Source organism: Cryptomeria japonica, chromosome 3, assembly GCF_030272615.1.
Source record: "Cryptomeria japonica chromosome 3, Sugi_1.0, whole genome shotgun sequence".
Lineage (NCBI taxonomy): Eukaryota > Viridiplantae > Streptophyta > Pinopsida > Cupressales > Cupressaceae > Cryptomeria > Cryptomeria japonica.
Genome location: NC_081407.1, coordinates 349,442,072 through 349,465,818, shown reverse-complemented (window position 1 = coordinate 349,465,818; position 23,747 = coordinate 349,442,072). Strand labels below are relative to the sequence as shown.

The following is a 23,747-nucleotide window of genomic DNA, read 5'->3' as shown; positions in this document are numbered from 1 at the left end:
GTAGAGACCATGCAAATTGTCGAATCAACACATAAAGTTCACCATATCTTCAATGAAATTGATATGTTGCTTACAACAAAGTCTTGACAACAATCGTTGCCTTCTCTTCCTACTCCACTCTAACTATTTGCTTGCTAGCTACCTGCTATTGACTATTCTGGAACTATTCACTATTAACCTTCACTAATGAAAGAGTGGAGCCTTATATAGTGCTCTCATTACAATGAAGGGCTTGGACCCAATCCTCATCAATGACCAAGATTGAAATATAGAAACCCTAATTAGGGTTTTCTACACCCATTACAAAGCATTTAATGCTTGACCGATGGTAAAATTACATTAAAATGGACACATGTCCTCCATTGAATATTCAACCAATAGATGGTGAGGGTAGGTGCATCGAACTTTGTGCCGATGTGGTAGTTATCCTCTTTGATGGATGAGTTAGCTACATTGAATTTGGACATGTCGACTTGGAATGATGTGATTGGCTAAGCGATGATTGGGGCACCACCTCAGGTAGTTGCTTCTTGTAACTCATAAGAAATTGAAGGTGATTGAGGCATATCACTTCATACTCAACATTTCCAAGCTCAATCATGAATGAGACGGAGGTAGGAGATATTCTTAGATTGCATTATCTTCTAACTTTGATTAACTCTTCAGAAACTATCTCCTGTCTTGATCACCTTTGCCTTGGAGATTCCATCTTGCTACACTGGCAATGATTCTTGGATTTCTAGAGGAAATTCAAGATTGTGCAAAATTTCTTCCTTGAGTGCTTGATCTTCCTTGTACAATGTTTTCTTCATGTTCATTGTTCTTCTCATGGTGCGATGTCCTTAAGTTCCTTTGCTTTGATGGCTTGGGCAATCTACCACCTTGTTTGGCTTGATTTCTCCCATTGTGGAGTCTTCCATCACGATTTTGATGTAGACTCTGTCATGCTTAATTCTCCTCCATCTCTCATGCTGATGCTTTTCATGCTAACTTCCTTGACATGTTCCTGTACGAAACTAGAAGTTAAAATATTGATTTGAGAATAGATAATGCTCAAGGAAATACATCAAATTATTTGTTCCAGAATTTACTTGAGTTCTGATTTTATTCATAAATTTTGAATTTAGTTTTTAGAATCAGAAGAAGCATTCAATCAACAATCCTAGGGACAGGTCATGATCTTGCAAATGACAATTCTCAGAAACTATAAAAGAAAATTTGGCTTTCTGTTTGCTTACTAGGTGCTGTCTCAGAATCTTCCTCTTCTTCCTTGATGAAAAATGATCTGGGCTTTGATCTGTGATCAGCCCACTCAATTCCTCTCTTTGTAAAACAAATTTTCCTTGAAGCAATTTTGCAAGAGCCTTCCTTCCTCTTAACACAACTTTGGTAGAGCAGACTGTAATTAAATTTAAATTGATCTCATTGAAACGCTTCTCTCTTCATATATATGCTTTATATCACAATATTCGTACCTCTTCATATGCTTGACAAAGCTGACTTTGTCCAAAGAAAAATGTGTTTTCTTTCCTTTATTTTGAGTCGCACCACTTGATTTAGCATTATAGCCGACTTCACCTTCCATTTTCATTTAATGATTTATTTATTTCAATTTTCAATGCAAAGATGGAGGGGGCTGACTTGTTATTGCAATGCTTTATTCTGTTTATTTGTATCCCATCGGTCATATTTTAATTGAAATGCCTCTCATAAGAGTCGGCTTTGTTTTATCCTCATTAGCACCAACTCATCACATGCTTCTCATCATGGAATTCGGCCAGCACAAGAAGTTCGTGCTTTTCCATAGGTAAAGGAAGTGAAAGGTGGAAAGTCACGACTTTAGTTGATCAAAGGAAGTTCACACGTTTTGGGGGGTAAATAAAGTGAAAGTTTGCGACTTTGGGGTAGCACTGACAATGCAAAGAAAAGTTTGCGGTTTTTAGGAGGCATAGGAAGTGAGGGATGGCGTGGCAAAGGATATGGATGTGAGGGATACCGTGCTAGAAGGGGCTTTGAGGGAGCATTGTCAATAGGGTGAGGCAGGTTGGAGATTTAGAAGGGCAAAGGAGAAGCTTGAGGGTAGGTCGCCGTTTTGACATGGGCATTGGAAGTGGCATGGTGAAAGATCGTTCTTTGAGGGAGGCGAAGGAAATGCTAAGTGGATGGTCGTTTTTGTAGAGCAGCAAAGGAAGTTCGCGCCTTTGGGACCCTATAGGAAACGCATCCAAGGTTGGTCGCGGCTTGAGTGGAGCAAAGGAAGTGATGCATCCAAGCTAGATTGTAGCTTTGGGGGTTCAAAGGAAATGACCTTAAGACGTTCAATTTTGCTTTACTTAATCACTTTTCCAAAAGTCACTTCATGATTTTTTAGACCTTAGCCCATCCTCCTTCCGAGCATTCACTCTCTTTCAAACAATTTGCCTTAACCGAATTTCAGCACTTTATTTTTGATTTGAGAAGCCAATGATGATGATCAAATGGAATGATCATCATGAAATCGTTCATTTCGTAAACTTTGAAAAGCCATACTGACTCGATTCCACCCAAAGGGAGAGAATTGACTTGATCACCTCTTGTCAACCTGAGGCATTGCACCTCCTAGAAGTGAAAGGTTAATAGCTAAAGATAGTACAACTAACCTAGAAAGCAAAAAAAAAGCAAAAAAAAGTGGGGGGTCCCCATTTTCAATGGGGCGATGTGCGAAAAGGTCACAACATCTAGTGCCACCTCAAATAACTATTCCTGAATATTTCAAAGATAAAGACCCAATCCACACTTAGAATCTCTGGAGAATTCAACCCAACCTATCAAGAGACTAGGAAATATATACAAGGTGGAAGAAGAATCTCAAACCGAATCAAGGCACTTAGTCTTTGATTACCCATGTGTGTGCAAATGTATCGATTCTAGCCCATATGAACAATGTGACTACTAGGATTCGTCGTGAATAGCTATGTAGTTTTTCCACACTTCAAAATCATCTTTGATAGAGCATTGCTGCTAGCGAGCGTCTATAGCCCTGACGAGGTTGTCGCTGTAATCTCACGAATATTGCTCCATTGCCAGCCGAGCGTCTATAGCCCTGATGGAGTTATTCACATGTTCCCAAAGCCAAATACTTTGATATTTCATTTTCATTTCTTTTCTCTTTTGATTTTCTCTTTTCTTTTTCGTTTTCTTCTTTCTCATGATATTGCTTTCTTTTTCACATATTTTCCATGCTTTACAATTTGACTACAATTTGACTCGTAAGCAATGAAGCTCACTTGGGTTTGAGAATTACAGTGGCGCTGAAGCAGGATTTTAGATTTTTCACTAGCCACTACTTCACCTAAGAAATCACAATGACTTTGAGCAATAGTTTAAGTGTGTAAAAATATAGTAATCGAAAGATGTTGGTATCAAGGCACAATAAGCGATTTTCTTCCAAGTCAAGTACAAGTCCTAGCCAAATGATAAAGCTGAAGAGGAACAAATTGGATTCAAAAGCACTTCATAAATAAATATCTAGGAAATGGACCGAACGTAAGATCCAAAATCTTGTCAGCGTGAGAAAACAACACAAACGCTCGCCTCACAAGTGAAGGCTCCCACTTAAGACACCTAAACTAAGCAACGACAGACCAAAGCAAACCAAAACTAAAGCAAACTAAGCTAAAACAAGCAAACAACTAAACTACTTGACCCGCTGAAGAATCTTGAGTCAAATGACTCAGGGCAAATTAACAACTTGGCTCAACCAAAACAACTAAACTAAAACATGTGGAAAGAAGACCTACACTAAGCTATATGCAAGACTCTTAGAGAGGTAATGACTCAAGGAGGCGAAATATGTACATGACTTTGCATGATTTCTCTAGATATGCAGCAGGAGCATGGCAATGATGACGGTTCAAAGTTGAGCAAACTCATCTTTAAACATGGAAACGTAGGCTCTTACAAGGCAACTCTCATATTTACTCAATTCCTCACACAAGATAAGTAGTTGTGGCAGCTCATCAAGATCGTGATCTATCCAAATGCAAGCTGCTTTCCCATAACCCCCATAATCAAATTCATAGCAACTTTCGAAACTAGGATTAGGAAAGAGACAACCTAACACAGTTCATGCTCGAATGGAAACTCTTGCTCAAATGGAAGTGCTTGCTCACCATTCACTAATGCATCACAGGAAGAGAGACCGTCAGCTACTCCAGGTTGTCGCCATTGTTGATGGTTTGATATGCAAATTCTCACTTGCTGGTTCCTTTTGAATCCTTAGGAATGGACGTAGCTCATTCTCAAATTGCTCTTTATTCTTCACTTCCATGGTGACAACAGATTCAATATCCTGCATAAACAATGCATCCTTGTGACTTTCCATAAACATATCTTCAAAAATTAGAGTCTCCTTGATAAGCTGATCTTCAAAGATTTCCTTTAATGGTTGCTCAAACGTTGACATTGATGGTAGCATCACCTCAAAGTGTCCTTCACTCTCTAGCTATATTTGTTCATCTTCTAGGATGCTTGAAAGTTCTTTTCTAAAATGACTTGAAGCTCCTCATTTGACTCTTCCTCTTGTAGTAAAGATGGATGCCTATCGAAGATGTCTTCCTCTTGTATAGGTGGTAAATGCTCATTTCCTTGTTCTTGAAATGGTGAAGCATCATGATGATCCTTCAAGCTACTTATGCCTTCTGATACGTATTTCCTCTCGATTTCTTGATGATCTTCACAAATGTCGATGGTTTGTATAATTTCATGCCTTGATGTCTCCAAGCATTGATCTTCACCTGCTAGCATCTTATTGGCCTAAACATCTTCCACTGCCTGTTAGTTTTATGTTAAACATAGCAATCAGATTGATAGAAAAGAACAAGAAAACACAAATGCACACATAACACAGTGATACACTGGGAAAACCTCCCTCTTGGAGGAAAAACCCAGCAACTATAATCTCAGATCTGATTTGATTAAGTAGATTACAAGTTTACCCTTCTAGGGCATAAATCAACTATAGCAAAACTTATCTTAATCTGGAAGTCAGGGAGATGTGCAGATCACTGTCAAACTTAGACAGCCTTGACACACTCCAACAGACCTAAGGCAAATTCGGCAGCCCAAAAGATCTTCGCCCAACCTAGTAGACAAAGCATTCACTGCCCTAAAGTGCAGCTCCAGATTTGCTGATCACGGATGCTGAGCAATGAAGGAAATTGATGATGTCCACAGCCTTCAATGACAGTTTGTTGACCTTCAAGGGGTGTTCGCTATGCTTCCAATGGTGTTTGTTGTGCATCTATAGATGTCCGCTGTTGTATTACAAAGATAGCTCACCGAAGATGATATGAACAATGATAAGTACTCTGTACTTATAGGCGACTTGACCTTTAATTCTTCAAGTCGACTAGCATAAATCAAATGTATTAAAGTTGGCGCCCAAAATAGGGTCTGACCCATAATAATTACAAGTTACATATTATAGGGTCAGCCCTATCACATCAACAAGTTACATTGTAGCACCCATTTAGGGCCCAACATGAATCACAAGTTACAATGCCCATTTAGGGCCAAACCCAATTACAAGTTACACAAGTTGAGCGCCCAAATAGGGCCTGCCCTTTAACATTCACAAGATACATAATATAATCACATAAGAAGGCCCATCAAACATTTACCAAGCTAGGTCGGCCCAATCAAGGGATACGACCTAGCTATATTTCAACATTGCCTCTTCCACAACCTTTGATACAAGGTATGCAAAGCTATCACTCACTGTAACACATTGACCAACATATTGAATCATACTATCTGCTAGCCACTCTTCCAATAATGCTTTAGGAGGTCGAAGTTGATGATGAATCATGCCTCTTGCAGCAACTCGCCTGTCTTGGAATAATGTCGGCAATGACTCTTCTTGTACTTCTTCTATGAGACCTTTCAGAGCCCCTTCGAAAAGCATGATGGTGATGATGTCCTTGAGCACCCCCTCAAACTATTCTTCATACTTGGGCTCACTTGTGATAATTTGTAATTCTTCATTCAACATCTCCATATGATTGTCTTTTCCTTCAAGGCTGCTACTTGAAATTTATTGTGATTCATTCTCAAGGGTCTCCTTTTGTAGCATGAACGAAAACTCTTCAAGGAACTCCTCTTGTAATGGATGTGAATCATTGTCTTCCTTGACTGCAAGACTGACATCCTGATCATCACTTGTCACTACTTCACCAGCTTGATCATTCTCAATTGTCTCCTCAAGTTCTATTCCAACATACTCTTCTTTAGGTGCAAGGTGCGGAGAGCTATCTATTGCAATACATTGATCATAGGTGAACTTGTGTCATTGACTTGCAACTGGGTTCCTTCACTGTCGGATGATATAGCAATGCCTTGTTCTTGTACTCTTCTATACTTGTCAGCTACAAGGTAAGCACTTTAAGATCTATCCATGATATACTCGTCCTAGGATAGGATCGGCAATCCAAATTGGCATTTGGCTTGATTGATAATTTCTTGGCACCATGAGCAAGTGAATTTGGAGTGGAGTGCATTGTGAATCCTACACCATGATGGTAGCAATATTTTTTCTAAGCACAATTTACCTTTTAGAGCAATTTGATTTTTGATTATCCCTATGAATTGTGAAAGAGAATCACTGCTCACTGGAACGCTGAAATTGTCTAATTCCGACTCTGGCTTGGGGACATCCCAAAAGAAGATCTTTCCTTGTACTGCCAATTCCATCCTTGACAAGAATGTCAAGCAATGCATTTCATCGTGTTCATTCGTCTTGTGGATTCTACATTGCCTTGGTGATGCAAACTCAAACAAACGGTGTGGATGAAGTTGTGCATTCAATCTCCACCAAAGTTAAAGAACATCAACTTCCTACTCATCTTGGTGATGCTCCTGCCCCATTGAGAAATCCTTTCTTTTTGAATTTTCTGATTTTTGATTTTTTTTTGGATTTTCTGGTTTTTTCACTTTTTTTGGATTTTCTACTTTTCTACTTTTTTTTGGATTTTTCGGAATAAAAGAGATCTTGCATATCTCAAATTTAGCTTGAAAGCTCAATTGGTTCCAGCTGCGTGAACTCTTTTGTTTCTTTAGCAAGTCCAAGTGATGACCCAACGTTCTTTCCTTCCTCTTGTGATAACTTTGTCAAGTGTTGAGGATGACTCTCCATTGATCTCCCATTGGATTCACCTGTTCAAGAGTTGTATTCGTATATTCGCTATTTGCCAATTCTATTAAGCGCGGAGAAAGTAAAGGCTTGAGATAACTTCTACAAATATGAATTGATAAGATCTAGAGTTCAGCTATTTAGGCATTCACGATGATCATGCCCTCCTTCTAGTGCTAATTCTATTGATGTGTTTTTCATGCACAATGCAACACAGAATAAAATACTAAGTATTCTATCCTCTCTTGAACAAAATCACCTCTTATGCTAAATTTCGTGATCATGGGAGGTGACTCCAAGGTTTTGAATGTCAGGTCTTGACGTGCTCTTGGATAGACTCAGTGTGTATGATGTGATTTTGCTGGAATCGCAAGGGTACTTACATTGAATCTTGAATGCTTGAATGTTGATGGAATGTGGAAAACTGACTTGATTGAAAAAAGGAAAAAGGACAGGGTTTAGGAAGCTACTCTAATCCTAGGAATGTAAGAGTGATGGCCAATCTTTGGTGAAACTCAACAAAGTTTTGCTTTGACATGCAATGAACATCTCCACAACACTAGTGCGATCTTCTAGGGATAGCTAATGATTTTCAAATCACCACTACAAGCATAGACACCCTCAAGGTGAAGCATATCAATGAAGGAGTGATAATTGAAGTTAAGCCTGGCTAAGATGGATCTAGTTGACTACACAAGACACTTTACAATCAGCAAGGTGTTAGAAATATGTATGTACGAATTTCACCATTGATCATGCACAAAGTTCTTCCATTCATCTAAACAACACGAAAATTAAATGAGAAGTAGAGACCATGCAAATTGCTGAATCAACACATAAAGTTCACCTATTTTTCAATGAAATTGATATGTTGCTTACATCAAAGTCTTGACAACAATCTTTGCCTTATCTTCCGACTCTAACTATTTGCTTGCTAGCTACCTGCTATTGACTGTTCTTGAACTATTCACTATTAACCTTCACTAATGAAAGAGGTGAGCCTTATATAGCGCTCTCATTACAATGAAGGGCTAGGATCCAATCCTCATCAATGGCCAAGATTGAAAGATAGAAACCCTAATTAAGGTTTTCTACACCCATTACAAAGCATTTAATGCTTGACCAATGATAAAATTACATTAAAATGGACACATGTCCTCCATTGAATATTCGACCAATAGATGGTGATGATAGGTGCATCAAACTTTGTGCCCATGTGTAGTTATCCTCTTTGATGGATGAGTTAGGTACATTGAATCTGGACATGTCGACTTGGAATGATGTGATTGGCTAAGTGATGACTAGGGCACCACCTCAGCTAGTTGCTTCTTGTAACTCATCACAAATTGAAGGTTATTGAGGCATATCTCTTGATACTCAACATTTCCAAGCTCAATAGTGAATGAGACGAAGGTAGGAGATATTCTCAAATTGCATTATCTTCTAATTTTGATTAACTCTTTTGAAACTATCTCCTGTTTTGATCACCTTTGCCCTCGAGCTTCCATCTTCCTTCTCTTCCATCTCTCATGTTGATGCTTTTCATGCTAACATCCCTGACATGTTCCTCTATGAAGCTAGAAGTTAAAATGCTGATTTGGGAATACATAATGCTCAAGGAAATACTTCAAATTATTTGTTCCAGAATGTACTTAAGCTCTGATTTTATTCATAAATTTTGAATTTAGTCTTTAGAAATCAGAAGAAGCATTGAAACAGCAATCCTAGGGACAGGTCATGATCTTGCAAATGACAATTCTCACAAACTATAAAAGAAAATTTGGCTTTCTATTTGGTTACTGGGTGCTGTCTCAGAATCTATCTACTCTTCCTTTATGAAAAACGATCTGGGCTTTGATCGGTGATCAGCCCACTCGATTCCTCTCTTTGTAAAACAAATTTTCCTTGAAGCGATTTTGCAAGAGCTTTTCTTTCTCTTAACACGACTTTGGGAGAGTAGATTGTAATTAAATTTAAATTAATCTCATTGAAATGCTTCTCTGTCTTCATATATATGCTTTATATCACAATAGTCGTACCTTTTCATATCCTTGACAAAGCCAACTTTGTCCAAAGAAAAATGTTTTTTCCTTGCCTTTATTTGAATCGCACCACTTGATTTAGCATTATAGCGGACTTCACCTTAAGTTTTCATTTAATGATTTATTTATTTCAATTTTCAATGCAAAGAGGGAGGGGGCCAACTTATTATTGCAATGGTTTATTTTGTTTATGTGTATCCTATCGCTCATATTTTAATTGAAATGCCTCTCATAAGAGTCAGCTTTGTTTTATCCTCATTAATGCCAACGCATCACATGCTTCTCCATCGTGGAATTCGGCTAGCACAAGAAGTTCGTGCTTTTCCATAGGCAAAGGACCATAGGCAAAGGAAGTGAAAGGTGAAAAATCGCGACTTTAGTTGGTCAAAGGAAGTTCGCACATTTTGGGGGGCAAAGGAAGTGAAAGTTTGCGACTTTGGGGTAGAGCTGACAATGCAAAGAAAAGTTTTCCATTTTTAGGAGGCATAGGAAGTGAGGGATGGCATGGCAAAGGGGGGTGCAAAGCGTATGGATGTGAGGGATACCGTGGTAGAAGGGGTTTTGAGGGAGCATTGTCAATAGGGTGAGGCAGGTCGGAGATTTAGGAGGGCAAAGAAGAAGCTTGAAGGGAGGTCACAGTTTTTACATGGGCATTGGAGTGGCATGGTGATAGATCGCGCTTTGAGGGAGGTGAAGGAAATGCTAAGTGAAGGATCGTGCCTGTAGAGCATCAAAGGAAGTTCACACCTTTGGGACCCTAAAGGAAATGCATCCAAGGCAGGTCGCGGCTTGAGGAGAGAAAAGGAACTGATGCATCCAAGCTAGATCGCAGCTTTGGGGGTTCAAAGGAAATGACCTTAAGATGTTCAATTTTGCTTACTTAGTCACCTTTCCCAAAGCCACTTCATGATTTTTTAGACCTTAGCCCATCCTCCTTCCAAGCATTCACTCTCTTTTAAACAATTTACGTTAACAAAATTTCAGTACGTTATTTCTGATTTTGCAAGCCAATGATGATGATCAAATGGAATGATCATCATGAAATCGTTCATTTTTTAAACCTTGAAAAGCCATACTAACTCGATTCCACCCAAAGGGAGAGAAATGACCCGATCACCTCTTGTCAACCTGAGGCTTTGTACCTCCTACAAGTGAAAGGTTAATAGCTAAACACACTAAAACTAACCTAGAAGGCAAAAAAAAAAAAAAGTGGGGGGTCTCCATTTGCAATGGGGTGATGTGCGAAAAGGTCACAACATGTACCCCTAGATCTAGCACACACCTCCCAACTTCAAAACCTTGCAGATTTGGCTTCCAATGTCCAAAATGAACCAATTAAAAGGGAAAACTAACTTTATTGCATGTTGTGAACTCAATGGTGAGCTTAAATTTGCTCCAAGAATCACTCAAAACAACTACAACAAAAGCCACAAATAAACCTTCTCAAAGATTTGGTATTTCTATCAACTTTTTTTTATTCTCTAGGCCATCATTTGGTTCAAGAGAAGAACATACTCAACTTTTCAAGAGCAAGTATAATTTCTAATATTATATTTTTTGAAGATTAGTCCTAGGTACTTTTTCACTCTAAATACCATGATAGATTTGACTATGGAGATAGCCACCAAAGATCAAAAAAGCTAAAAGCTAGCACAAAATAGTAGAAGATCGATATAATAGAATAATGCTATTCTATTCGAGGATGCAATATGCAAAAGAGATTGATTACAAAATACAAAGAAGCCTATGCTTATATAGAGCAAGGCATTGCATAAGTGGTGGAAAGTAACTAAAGTTAGACATGCATGATAGGTGGAGATAAATAGATGAACTAGCATGATAGAAGGAATGTTACTCAACTAAGACTAGATAAATGTCAATCAAGTGCATAAGATATGGGCATTGATTGAGGACACAACTACCTTAGTGAGCTTATCCTAACTAGATGCATTAAATACAATATAGTAATAAACTATAAATGCACCAATAACATTCAATAGGTCTTACTTTTGTTTGCATTGTTTTATGCAAATGTGGAGGTTGAGTATTGGTTGATATCTTTTACATTGGGTAGGAGAGGTTGAAGGATGTAGAATTTGCTTGAATTAACCACGTGCATGAGATGGTCTACAGGTACTCATTAATCACGATGACCACTTCTCTCATGTAGCTTGTCAACTTGTAGATACTCTATAATTAGTTGCTAGGGGTCATTGTTTCTTAGTCAACGTAGTTCTTGGTGAGGAAAAGGTTAAAACCACTTTGTGGCACTGGAAATTCCATTAAAAGCTAACTCATGGAGAGGGTTGTTTTAGGGGTTGGTGAGGATTTTCATTTACATGCTGATTTAGCCATGTAGGGAGAAATATAGGACAAAGAATATGTATATGCTTTAATCATTAAATGGTGAATAACTTTATTGCATATATATGAATTTTTTTTCAAATTTTTTTGTTAAGACATTCAATGCCTACTTAATTCTAAGTCAATTTTAATAATTAACAAAATTGATTTACGGCTTACAACTTTAATTAAAATATTATGTTTATGAGTTGTAAAGACCCCTAAAAAAATGCCAACAAAACAAAAATTACACATTATATATTTAATAAGTTTGACTTAGTTATTGTTTTGGTTCTTCCTTACTAGCTTGTATCATGGTTTAGTCCTTTCTTCTTGTTATGGGTCTGATTTAATTTAGTTATAACTTATTTTGCATCCCATTAATTTGTTTAGTGACTTCCTTCTAAAGAAAAAGGTATATTCCTTATTATTTTAAGAATATTTTTAAAGTTTGATTTTCTGCTTTTTTCCAGTGTAAAGGATGTATTCTAACATGTAAGGTGTATCCTGATATCAAGACAGTATTAGTGAATATTGAAGTTTACTACATGTTTAATGCTGTTGTCCGTTTTCTCTTTTGACGCCCCTTTCTATCCTTATCTTTCCAAGCAAAGTATTTTCTGCATCCTTATTTGATCAGTATCTGTCTTCATTCTAAGCTCATTGCAGGAACTTAAAGGTGCCCCCACGACGCCCTTCTGTTGTTTCTGAAAGCTGTCTTTATTCCATGGACAAAAACAGACGAATGAGAGCATTTCACATCCTGAATCAACATGGTATTGTTGATATGATTGGTGTGTTTCAGGAGAATAAGGAAAGAGAGATTACTTCTGCAAACACATTTGACTATTATGAGGTTAGCTGAACTCTACATACAAAGCTATTATTGGGAATGAATACATTTTAATCGATTCACTTATTCACTCAAAACATTGTAACTACTAATCCAATTTAGATAGATGCTATTCCCACCTTGCAAGAGGTAGCCATAAGTCTTATCATATTAAGAAGAGATAATAGTGGAAAAAAGAGTTCAAAGGTGCTCTTTGGGTGATTTTGGGGATTTGAAATCATTAAGTCAGGCCATTTTTTTCGCATTCATCTATACTTCTTATTTTCTCATGCTTCTATTAAGATAAAAATCATATTGTTAGCAAAAAGATATGATAACCCTATGAAATATATGCTAAATTTAAAGGCCTTAAGAGTATTGGTATGTAGGTCTTCCATGTATACAGATTATTAGGTTCATGTCAAAGCTTCATCAAAACATTAGTCAACAAATATGATTCTTGCATAGTCATGAACAAAAGAGTAAATAGTCAAAGATAACTAAATAAGTCATATGTTGAGAAGAATGCTCATAGAATAAAAGTTTTTTAACTTTTCATTAAGTAGATGGTTCTTAATAGGCAATGGTTGTCCCTCATTACCACGTCTTCTCATGGAGAATAGTCTCAAAAGATGTAGTGAAGACACACTTCTTTAGATTCAATGATACTTCTTGTTGGCAACTATGTCCGAACATCATACTTAGATTTTAGACTTGGTCCTTCAAAATCCTATAGATGGTCCAATCATCTAGATCACTGTATACAAACTCGTTGATTACTTGCAAGTTTTCTTGTTGGCTGAGTACTCCCAAGAAAACTTGTGGTCCCTGGCGGCTGAGTTTTCAGCAAGTCACGGTCTCCACACTTGGTAAGTACTCACTAAAACACAGTGAATTCATGCAGAAAACTCACTATATACGAAATAGGTAACCCTACGCAGCAAAAATGCAGCATAAACATTGAAAAAATATAGTTTTCTAGCATTTGAGTATTCTTGTGCAAATTGGAGTGAAATTACACTATTTTTTTCTGTTTTTTAAATTATGAAAATTCCATGCCATGAAGGTCTATGTACTTTTGAAGGCTTTATATGGGCTTGGTGGCTTTTGCTCCATCCCTTGACCTTGCCTTGTTTTGCGACAAGGAAAGCAGCAGGTGCACTGCCCCTAAATGGCTATGAGGGGCACTGACCCTCAACCTCATTGGGGCATTGCCTCGAAACCCTCACCAAACTCATTTGTAACATATTTGTAAATTGTAGGTATATTTTTCACAAAACTTATGTCTGTTTTAAAAAATTAAGTATTTTTAAAAGTTGTTGAGTTTTGCTGACTCAAAACCTTTTGTTCTATCCAGTTCGAGTTGAGGCCAAGTTTGTGAACTTGACCTAGATATACTTGGAGGAACTCATGAAAAGAAAAGGGTTTAGTGCTTGTGTACTACTGATTCCCCCCCCTCTCCTCTCAGTAGTACTTCAATGTTCTACATAGAAAACCTAAAAATGGGGACATTATAATTCATCCCCCCCAAAGATTTGCTTGTCCTCAAGCAATGTAAATACAACCCCACAATCATCAGACTTATCCAAACTAAAACCAAGAACAATCCTAGGGTCTCAAGTCAACCTAGGAGATCTATAGCACCAAACTCTCAAAGCACTATCCTACAGGGTACCAGCACAAGAAATCTCTTGATAACCACCGATGAACTATAGGAGTAAACTCCAGAAAGTCAACATTGGCTCTCACATCCACAATAGTTGTTAGATTGTAAACCAATGTGATCCCAGGGTTCCAAGTCAGTCTCAAAAAAGATCCACCATGTTGATGTTGTGCCACTTTGATCATAGTTGACAACCCATCATGCCCAAATTGCATTCTCCTCTCCTAGAACCCCAAAAAGTAATCATTATAAAAAACTAAGTTGAAAGTGAAACACCTGTAAGGGCTGAAATCTAAACCAAGAAACATCCCCTGCTGAAGCAACCTAGTAAGGTTTATGACTGTAATCCATGTACCTAACACGATCCTGGGCAATAGGAAGGAAAGTCTGCTCAACCCCGACCTATAATCCTTAGCAGAACTCCTCATGATATCATGTAGAGTCACAACTGCAAATGCGAACTCCTCTAATCCTTTTTCTTAAAGGAAAGCAATCCTTTGCAAGAGTTCAACTAACTAACCAACATAACACCACAGGTAACTAACATGCCTCCTCCATGTTAATCTAATACAGCGATGAAGATTTGCCTAACACGATCCTGGACAATAGGAAGGAAAGTCTGCTCAACCCCGGCCTATAATCCTTAGCAGAACTCCTCATGATATCATGTAGAGTCACAACTGCAAATGCGAACTCCTCTAATCCTTTTTCTTAAAGGAAAGCAATCCTTTGCAAGAGTTCAACTAACTAACCAACATAACACCACAGGTAACTAACATGCCTCCTCCATGTTAATCTAATACAACGATGAAGATTTGCCAAAACACTTATTATTCCAACTCCAAGGGTCTCTGAATGATGAGCCCAAGCAGGTGGAAGTTCGCTGTCCTGATCAACACTGAGAATAAACTACCAAAGTTTACATCACAAACCTTTATAAGATGAACTCTTTGAGTTTGGAAGGTCTGAAGTAAACTATAATCACTGCTGTTCAAAACTGAAATTAGTGAAGTACAATCTAATTTTAGTGCTCTACACAAGATATAACAACAGTACCAATGGAATGTCCAGGTATAAGCATGTAAGATGAGCATTGCGTTGTACCAAAACAACTCAGAAGTGGCTAGGAAACACTTCCAAGCAATCTCCAATTGAAAACCTTTACTTCCTTGACAAGGAAAACTATGCCAACTCCCTTGAATGAGAGAAAACCTAAATGTGACGAGCTCGGAACTGAAAGTCTGATCCATTCTTTACCATGGAACACACCCAAGAATGTCCATTTGTTCATTGTGCCAATCCCTACTTAAAATCTCATTCCAATCCATTTGATGATGAGCCAATGGAATCACTAAATTGCTAGTAAGAAAAAGAGCAGCACTACTAATTCTGAAATTTTGATCCTTATCCCTCCAAAGATCACTCCTACCATCCCCAAGAAACTCCATCAATTCTTGTTGAAGATCCCAAGCATGGATACCCAACCAAGAATGATCTCCAACATAACTAGAAAGGTACACATCACAACTCCAAGTGCCATCCAAAACATCATGCTCAATATGGAAGTTCTTGACCTTTCTGGTAATCTCATGTAACCCATCCATGAAAGCTTCAATATCTGGGGTTCAAGGAGCAATCGTTATCTTCAAAACCAATCCCAAAGAAAGATTGGTATAAGATAAAACATCATTCAATCCAAGGGATGGATTGTCAAATATGTAGATGTCATGTTTAGGGCCTTCTTTGTCCAAAGCTTTGTAAGTAACAAGCTTGAATTCTCCTTTCCTTGCTACTGTTCTGAAATTTCTAGAAAGCTCTAGAACAATGTTTGGAAACCTTTCAAAATCTAAAATGCAGAACTCTCCACGAATCAGTTCATCCCATGAAGAAGATACATCACCAACTACAATTGGGGGACATGCATTACGACTCATGAACTCAAATAATTTGAAAAATGTCCCACTTGTTGGCCAACTGCAAACTCAAGAACAAACTTCATGCAAGAATATTGCAACTCAAAGCAAATACCAACAAGGAAATAACTCTCAACTGAAATCCTTAATCTGCATACCCAAGTTACCTTCCAATTCCTCATGTAGTGAGGATTCAGGAATTATGATGCCTCCTAGTGTCATCTTACTCCTAATGCAATCTTCATCCGTCTCCTCATTTGCACATTTTATATCTGGTGGTCTCCCAGGAGGGTAACCAGCCACCTCATAAAGTGAACTTAAATCAAAATCAAGTTGGAAACCACACTCTAACTCAAGTCTTAAATCATCTCTTAGATCTCATACCTTACTATTTTCACCAAGTGTGACACTACAACCAGGAGTTCTCAGTTGTTCAATCATCCAACTCAAAAAGTGGATTGTCATATGTCATCTCAACACCCATCTTAAACAATGGGTTATCAATGGACACCACAAATTGATTCTTCCAATCTTGTTCATACAAAGAAAATGACTGCTGCTATGATGAAACTAAAATCAGAACTTTCATACCTGTCATCAATTACTCCAAGGCTGTCCCAAAACACTTGTGCATCTCCATTATCATTTTCAGCAGTAAACTATGGATCCAAATCATCAAGGAATCCATCACCAATAACTGATTTGAAGTCACCAAGCCTTTCATCTGAAAGAATATTAGTAAACTCATCATGAGAAACATCGTGGAAGTCCATAGTCTTAGACTCTTAGTAACATCACCTGATAAATCTGAAATTGGTTCCAATGCTGTTGTTATGTCCTTTCCTTCATGCTTCATCTCATCCATAGTAGCTGCATGCTTGACCAAAGAGACATCCTGTGGCCCTGTTTCACATTTGTTATGTTTCATAGTAGTCACTACATCAGATTTTTCTGCTATAGACTTCTTTTCAACCACCTGTTCCTCATTATCCAAGAAAGGTTTCAACTTACTTTCACAACGAAATATCACCCTTCTAACTAATCCCCCTTTAAATAATAGGACACCAAGAATCCCCTTCTTCTTGTTAGTCGATAGGATAGAAAACAGAGACCGTGACATATCATAACTCTCATTAATGGACAAAACCATAATTGTTTGTATGGCTGCAATAACATCATTATCATGATCTTCTCTGATTGAAGCAAGGAAATGGTGAAACATGCTATGTAATAAATCATGCAATCCCAAATCTAGCATGGGGTTACTCAACCAATTCATGCACATGTTTTAAGTATGGCAACCCTTTTAGGAAAATGGGGTTTTTAATATCACGAAGGTCCCGAAAGCTATCGACAATGAGTTGCATTACCTCTTTCATTGTATTATCATCATAAGGGACTAGAGGAGTTACAATCCTCATGATTTCGCTTAATCAAGAAGTAAGCATAAGTTTTGTCTCATCATCCAAATTTCTCAACCATTTGTGTTGGCTCAAGGAAGTCACAGTTAGAGTTAGAGCTAACTGCATCAATTCAGATGGTGACTAGCTGCTCAACAAGGATCAAACATTCTTCCACCTTTTTAATTGTGTTCAAAGCATCATACCATGTTTGAAACTGATTACTGAGCTTGCTACCTGTTTCATAGACTGATCTTGCCAACCATTTTCTGTCTTTCGTTGCCATTCTTCAATCTGAAAATCAAATCTCAAAGCCACCTGACAGACTGGCAGGAAAAACTGTTCTCTGATACCACTGCAAGATCCCAATGAAATCTTGCCCAATTTTTTTTTTCTTGTTTCCAAGAACGTTATGACAAATGCTTACAATACATGTACAAATGATAAATACATAAATCTGATTTATAATGCTACTGTGATGTAAACCCTCAAATAGTTTCATTCATTCAAAGCAAATATTCATAATACATATATTGGCTGTTGTTTATAAATATAAATTCATTACAAACTGAAAACTTCAAAAATCTGCAATAAGCAACAACAGGGTACAAATGAGCAGAAACGTAATCTCTCACCTTAAAATCAGTTCCAGAAATGTAGAAAACTCAAAATAACAAAAAATTCTGATCAACAGCTTCAGGAAGGAATGATGTTTGCCCAGCAATGTCTTAATCAACTTGAACTGCCCTTGGACGCACATCAATATACATCATGATAAGAACTGCAGTATGGTGCTTGTTATCACAAAAGCTCGCACCCTTGCTGAGCTATCAACTCAACAACCTTGTGAAACATGGAAACAACCCCGAAGTGTGGGACCTTGCGTAAGGGGGTTGAATCTCCGGAGAATGCCGGCTTCCTTCTCAATCCAGGTGCAGGTGTTGAACCAACTCAACACTTCAAAACTAACTCCTAAGCCTATCCTAACAAATTGTAGTGGTAAAGGGAAGAGAGAATGCTTGAAATAAAAGGAGGTGATGCACCAAGAAGAGATTGTTCCTCTCCCCACCGAGATGACACAAGGAATTAATTGAAACACCCAGGAGATGCACAAACTTCAGTTGCATGAGTGACTCCAATGCATGTATGGAGGTTAGAATTCGCTAAGTGTCAAGAGGGGAGGAGGATTCCCACAAGTCACACTAAAAAAAAAATGTTACCACAGCATATAAGGAGAGAAAAGCCACAAGACATACACCTATGATGAAGGTAAGAAAACATACACAGCATACATAGGTTGAAAGAAGGCAAGAATGGTGATTTTCAATTAATTATAAGGCCAATGGCCAAACTTACAGTTGCATAAATGCAAGATAAATACAAGAGAAGTGGGAGAGCATGGGGTAGCTCAAGCCAGTAGGGAGAGAACCCTTTACAATGAGGCTTAACAGCCTTATATAAAAAAATGGTTACAAGGGTGATCATGACCCCTGCATGTCAGTCTGGAAGTGCAGGGAAGTGCATGCACTTGACTTGTACATGCAACCAACCTAGCCATACCCACAAAGGGCAATCCTGAGAAGGTGGATTGACTAACCTTCCAAAGTCAGACATGACATAAGTCACCAAACATGGCCTCATACCTCCTTGTTGGAAATCCTGCCAAAAACATTTAATGCACCCTTGTGGCTCTACAAAAGAAAGTGCACAAGTCACCAAAACTGTCGAAGCATTAAAAGCCTTGAGTGTCGATCACGCCATCCGGAAGTGTCGCCAGTCGGAAGGAAGTCCGGAGACTTCGAAAGCTCGGACTCCCGAAGTGAAGAAGACAAGGGAAGGAGCAAGGACCTCGAGAACCCGGTTCCGGAGTTCCGGAGAACTTCGAAAGGCTAAGGAAAGAACTTCGGAACCTCGAGGTTTCGGAGTTCCAGGATAGAGAGAGGAAGAGAAGAAAAGGAACTTCAGAACCTTGGGGTTCTAGAGGAACTAGAGAGAGAAGGCAAAAGGGGAAGGAACTTCGGAACCTCGGGGTTCCGGAGTTCCGGAGAGAAGGGGAAGCAAGGAAGAGGACTTCGGAACCTCGGGGATTCGGGGAAGGCAAGGGAAGGGAACTTTGGAACCTCGGGGTTCTTGAGTTTCGAGAAATTGCACAAAGGAACTTGAGAACCTCAGGGTTTCGGAGTTCTGGGAAAGGGGAGAAGAAAAGAAGGAACTTTGGAACCTCGGGGTTCCGGGGTTTCAGATGAGGGGCTAAGCTAGGGAAGGGAACTTCGGAACCTCGGGGTTCTGGAGTTCCGAAGAAGGGAAGGGGAAGGGAGAAGAACTTTGGAACCTCGGGGTTCGGGAGTTCCGAGGGAAGAGAAAAAGAAGGCCTAGGAGCTTCCGACAAATCAACACTTCAAACCATTATTCTACTGCTTTTATCCTTGATCAACTGGGGCAGCACTGGTCCATGGAACATATCTCTGATCGGTTCTTACTGATGGACCAAAGGTGTCATAAAATGACAACAGTGCTCAAATCCCCTTCACTCAAGGAGAAGACCACACAAAATATTGAGACAACGTAACTATGCTTCCCTGCCCAGCTGATAATCTTAACCATATCTTTTTTTGCAACCAAACGTCCTCCTCTAGAGGCCCTAAGAGCAACCCAAGAGAAAATGCCAAGATAGGAAGCCTCACGCCACCAAAGAGAGAATGGCTCACAAAGAGGCGGCTAATAATTCTCAAGCTTGCATGCCCAAAATCCACAATAAAATATAAATACTTCAAACTCCAAATCGATTAGCATGAATAAATTATTCAAAGCTGCAAACTTTAGATGGATGTTCCAAATACCTTGCCTGCAAATTTCTTCAGAAATTTCAAATACCTTATTCATTGAATCAAATTGCGAAAATTGAGCGACTCCGCCAAACTATTAGCCAAGGTAGATCTTTCACCATTGAAACCAATCTTCTCCAAGAGGGTTTTGTCCTCAAGAAGGCTGAGATGAACCAAGTCTTATCTCGGGAACCTTTTTAGACAGAGAAACAATAAACTTCAACATCACAAGTGAGCTCACAATTCCCTTTTTTATAAGCTTTTTAGGGGACTTTAGAGAAATCCTTTTAGAATCACTTTATTAATATTAATCTTTTTAACTCCAAAAAGTGATTTATTTTACTTTTAACTAATTTCCAGCACTGAAAGTCACTTCTAAGAGTCTCATCATTTAAATCTTTTCGTTCTCTTTCCAATGAGCTATAATACTAAGGTGCCCAATAAATTATTATAATTAAAATGACAACTATAGAAAAATTAATTAAATATGGCTTGATAATGCACCCAATTAGTGACAATTGCTGAAAAGTATCAGAAATGAAATTTAATTGGGTAGGAGTGATCCTGATGATAAAAGATGATAAATGGACCTGATTGGGTGACTCGCTAAAAAATAGAAACTCACTCCAAGAATCTTGGAGACCAAACTGAAAGCCGAAAATAACATCTGAAAGCCATATGTCTTCTGTAAACCATCTAAGTTCACTAGTAACATCAAATTACCCCTTTGAACATGCTGACACAATCCAGAAATTCAGCGACTACTGCATTGCCAAAGAACTAAAAATGGGGACATTACACTTATAAAAGATGAAGCCATTGATTTAGATAACCTTGATATGTTGAGATTACAATTATGCTGCATGTTATTATGTACCACCATAATGTACATATTCCACACAAATACTTTGTCAGTTGGCCATGAACAAATGAAAGTTAGTCTACCATCTTTGTAATCAACTACAGATAAACCAATAAAAAATCCAAGCAATCTGCAGAATATAGGCTAATGAGCATGATGATAGTCATTCAGTAGTCCATTTTCTTTAGCAGGAAGCCAAACTGTACCACTGGACCACATATTGATGCATCCTCCTCATTTTGCATGCATTGGCACAGAGCTGCTGTATCTCAGAGCTAAACATTCTTGAATGGGAAGATTTTTCTTGCATTTTTTTTCATTGTAATTAGCCTATTTTGTTGAGCATTAGCTTCTAATCAATTGTATAATTTCTTTCAAGTATAATATTTGTTGGTGAGAAATGCAATATAAGCACATCGTACATCACGAGATTTTTCAATTTCAGAATACACCTTGAGTTTGACTTGCCATAATAATATCAAGACTCGATAAATTTATGTTAGTAGAGGGGCTATGATATACTTTGTCTCTACTTTTAAACCGTTCAAGGCTTGATAAATCTATGTTTCTGATTTCCTGTATGGTCGTTTTAGATATTTTAAGAAACTTGTGAAGTCTAATCAAATCACATATTATATGCATTCAAGTTCTAAAACTTATCAACATTTAGAACTATTTTCCACTCTATTACAGCTTCAGTTTTCCTGGAATCTGTGTATCTAAATCAATTACACGCATAATGAATACCCAATTTCATCTTTGTTTATGTTAAGTTGCATATAATTCACCTTCTGAATCTCTCAACATGTAAAGACCTATGCTTCGTTTTATATCTATATGTGGATTGGACATCATTTTTTGAAAAGACTCGTCCTGAAATTCACATATTTAAAATGCCTTGGCTTTAATCCATTCCTCTTTGGTAGAAGTAACATGTAGCTTTTTGAATGACAGCTTTTCTTGACTATCAGCAGCTTGTGTTTGTCATTTATTGCTGGTGTTGGTGTACTTGATAGGATTGTTATCATTATTTTTATATATCCACTGATGGGTATGTGGCCTTTTGCAGAAGAAAAATGAAGATAGAATAAATGCATTGTTAGGTAGATGGTTGGGACATTCTGTAACAAAACGAAGTGGATTTTATGGATCAACAATAGCTGAAGCTGATATTGATCTAAAGCTTCAAATGGATGATAATGGGAGATTAATTCAGGTATCACTTCCCATAAACTTGTATGGATAGTAGTTATTGTCATACACAAGTCTTTCTCACACACATGGAGATGAACATACAGGCATACTAGAAATATCCATGGATAATGAATGCTAAACATTAATCCTTGATCTTTATTACCATGTTAATGGTTTGGATACATGCTTCTATGGGTCTTAGTGTTTTAGTGTATATACCTCAAAGCTGCTTTGCAGTTCTTTGTTTGGTTAATAACAAACATGTTTTATTTTCCTGATCCATGAATTAGGAATGTAAAACCTATTTTATTTTCTCTAGAATTTCTCTGGGTGTCTGTAAATATTGTTGAAGCCTAAGAAGTAAGCTTGGTAAGTTACCTTTTGAGTGTACCTTTCAACTGAGTACTGGCTTTAATATCCCTATAAAGCATCCAGGTGAACTATCTTATTGTGAGTCAAACTTGAGTCTCCTTCTGAATCAGTTTTCCTATTATTTATAACAACATTTTGTTTATCTCTCAATCTTAAGGGCTGCCAATTCCTGAATCTGTTCTTTTTTCAGGATATAAACACAATTTCTGGAGGGGGTTCAAATGTTCACTGGACTGGAAATGTGGAAGGTGGTTGTGTGACCTTTGATGGAGGTTTTCAAATGACGTTATTGCCAGGAGACATGTATTTAGCGTTTCCACAAAATGTAGCAAAAAGCGTTGCAGAATCTCAGTCATTTCATTTAGAATTCTCATGGATGGAATTTCCTGGCAAGCGACGCAGGCTATTGCGGACTTATGATGCTCAAGGATTGGTTGTTTCCACTACTTACATTAATGAAGTTAAAGTTTAATATTCACATTTCTAGATTTTGACGCTTATTTAACTATCGTTGTACTTTTAAATGTATGGGAGGCGATTGTGTAAAAAATGGAAAGAAGTATTGCACGTGTAAATGTCAGTGCTGCATAATTGTATTAGCCTTTGCAAGAAGTTGCACATTCTAGCTGCAAGTTATAGAAAATGAAGCCCTTCAAAAACAGGAAGTTATAGAAAATGAAGAGTTAAATTACTGGGTTCTGTGTAGAAATATCTCACGTGAAGTCTTGATTCTTCCAGTAAGGATTGGTGCAAGAAAGGAAGTGTATCCTTCTCATGTATTATTATTCCTGGAGAAGTTTATCAAATTTTTGAAGTCATCTGAAATTGGCAATTGATACGAGTAAATATCTTTTCTGAACGTTTGTATTTGCCTTTTATTCTTTTTCCTGCGGCATGACTTTTGATCTTTATAGAGAGAGCACAACTTTAAGGAAGCAGATTCGGAATTTTTAAATATGTAGGTTGAGAAAAGCGGGCCAGGATTGCATTCTCGAAGGACTTTTAACTCACTGATATTGCCAGGATAAATCTTTAAACTCGAACTAGAATGTGGGTTACGTAAATTAAATGTGAAGGACTTGTGGGAGTCTACCTTGTGCGAGAGAAGAAGCTACTTGAGTTGAAACCTTTGA

The 23,747-nt window shown here is 37.9% G+C and overlaps 1 protein-coding gene across 1 annotated transcript in view; it reads left to right on the top strand.

Moving 5' to 3' along the window:
• Positions 1 to 23,446, top strand: part of LOC131076513 (uncharacterized) — a 129,983-nt gene extending 106,537 nt beyond the window's left edge. Inside the window, exons 5-7 of the mRNA XM_058013744.2 lie at positions 12,223 to 12,409; positions 22,118 to 22,264; positions 22,805 to 23,446. Coding sequence (XP_057869727.2) covers positions 12,223 to 12,409; positions 22,118 to 22,264; positions 22,805 to 23,086 — 616 coding nt within the window. The 3' untranslated portion in view covers positions 23,087 to 23,446. The remainder of the gene's footprint in view (positions 1 to 12,222; positions 12,410 to 22,117; positions 22,265 to 22,804) is intronic.
• Positions 23,447 to 23,747: the final 301 nt, after the last annotated feature.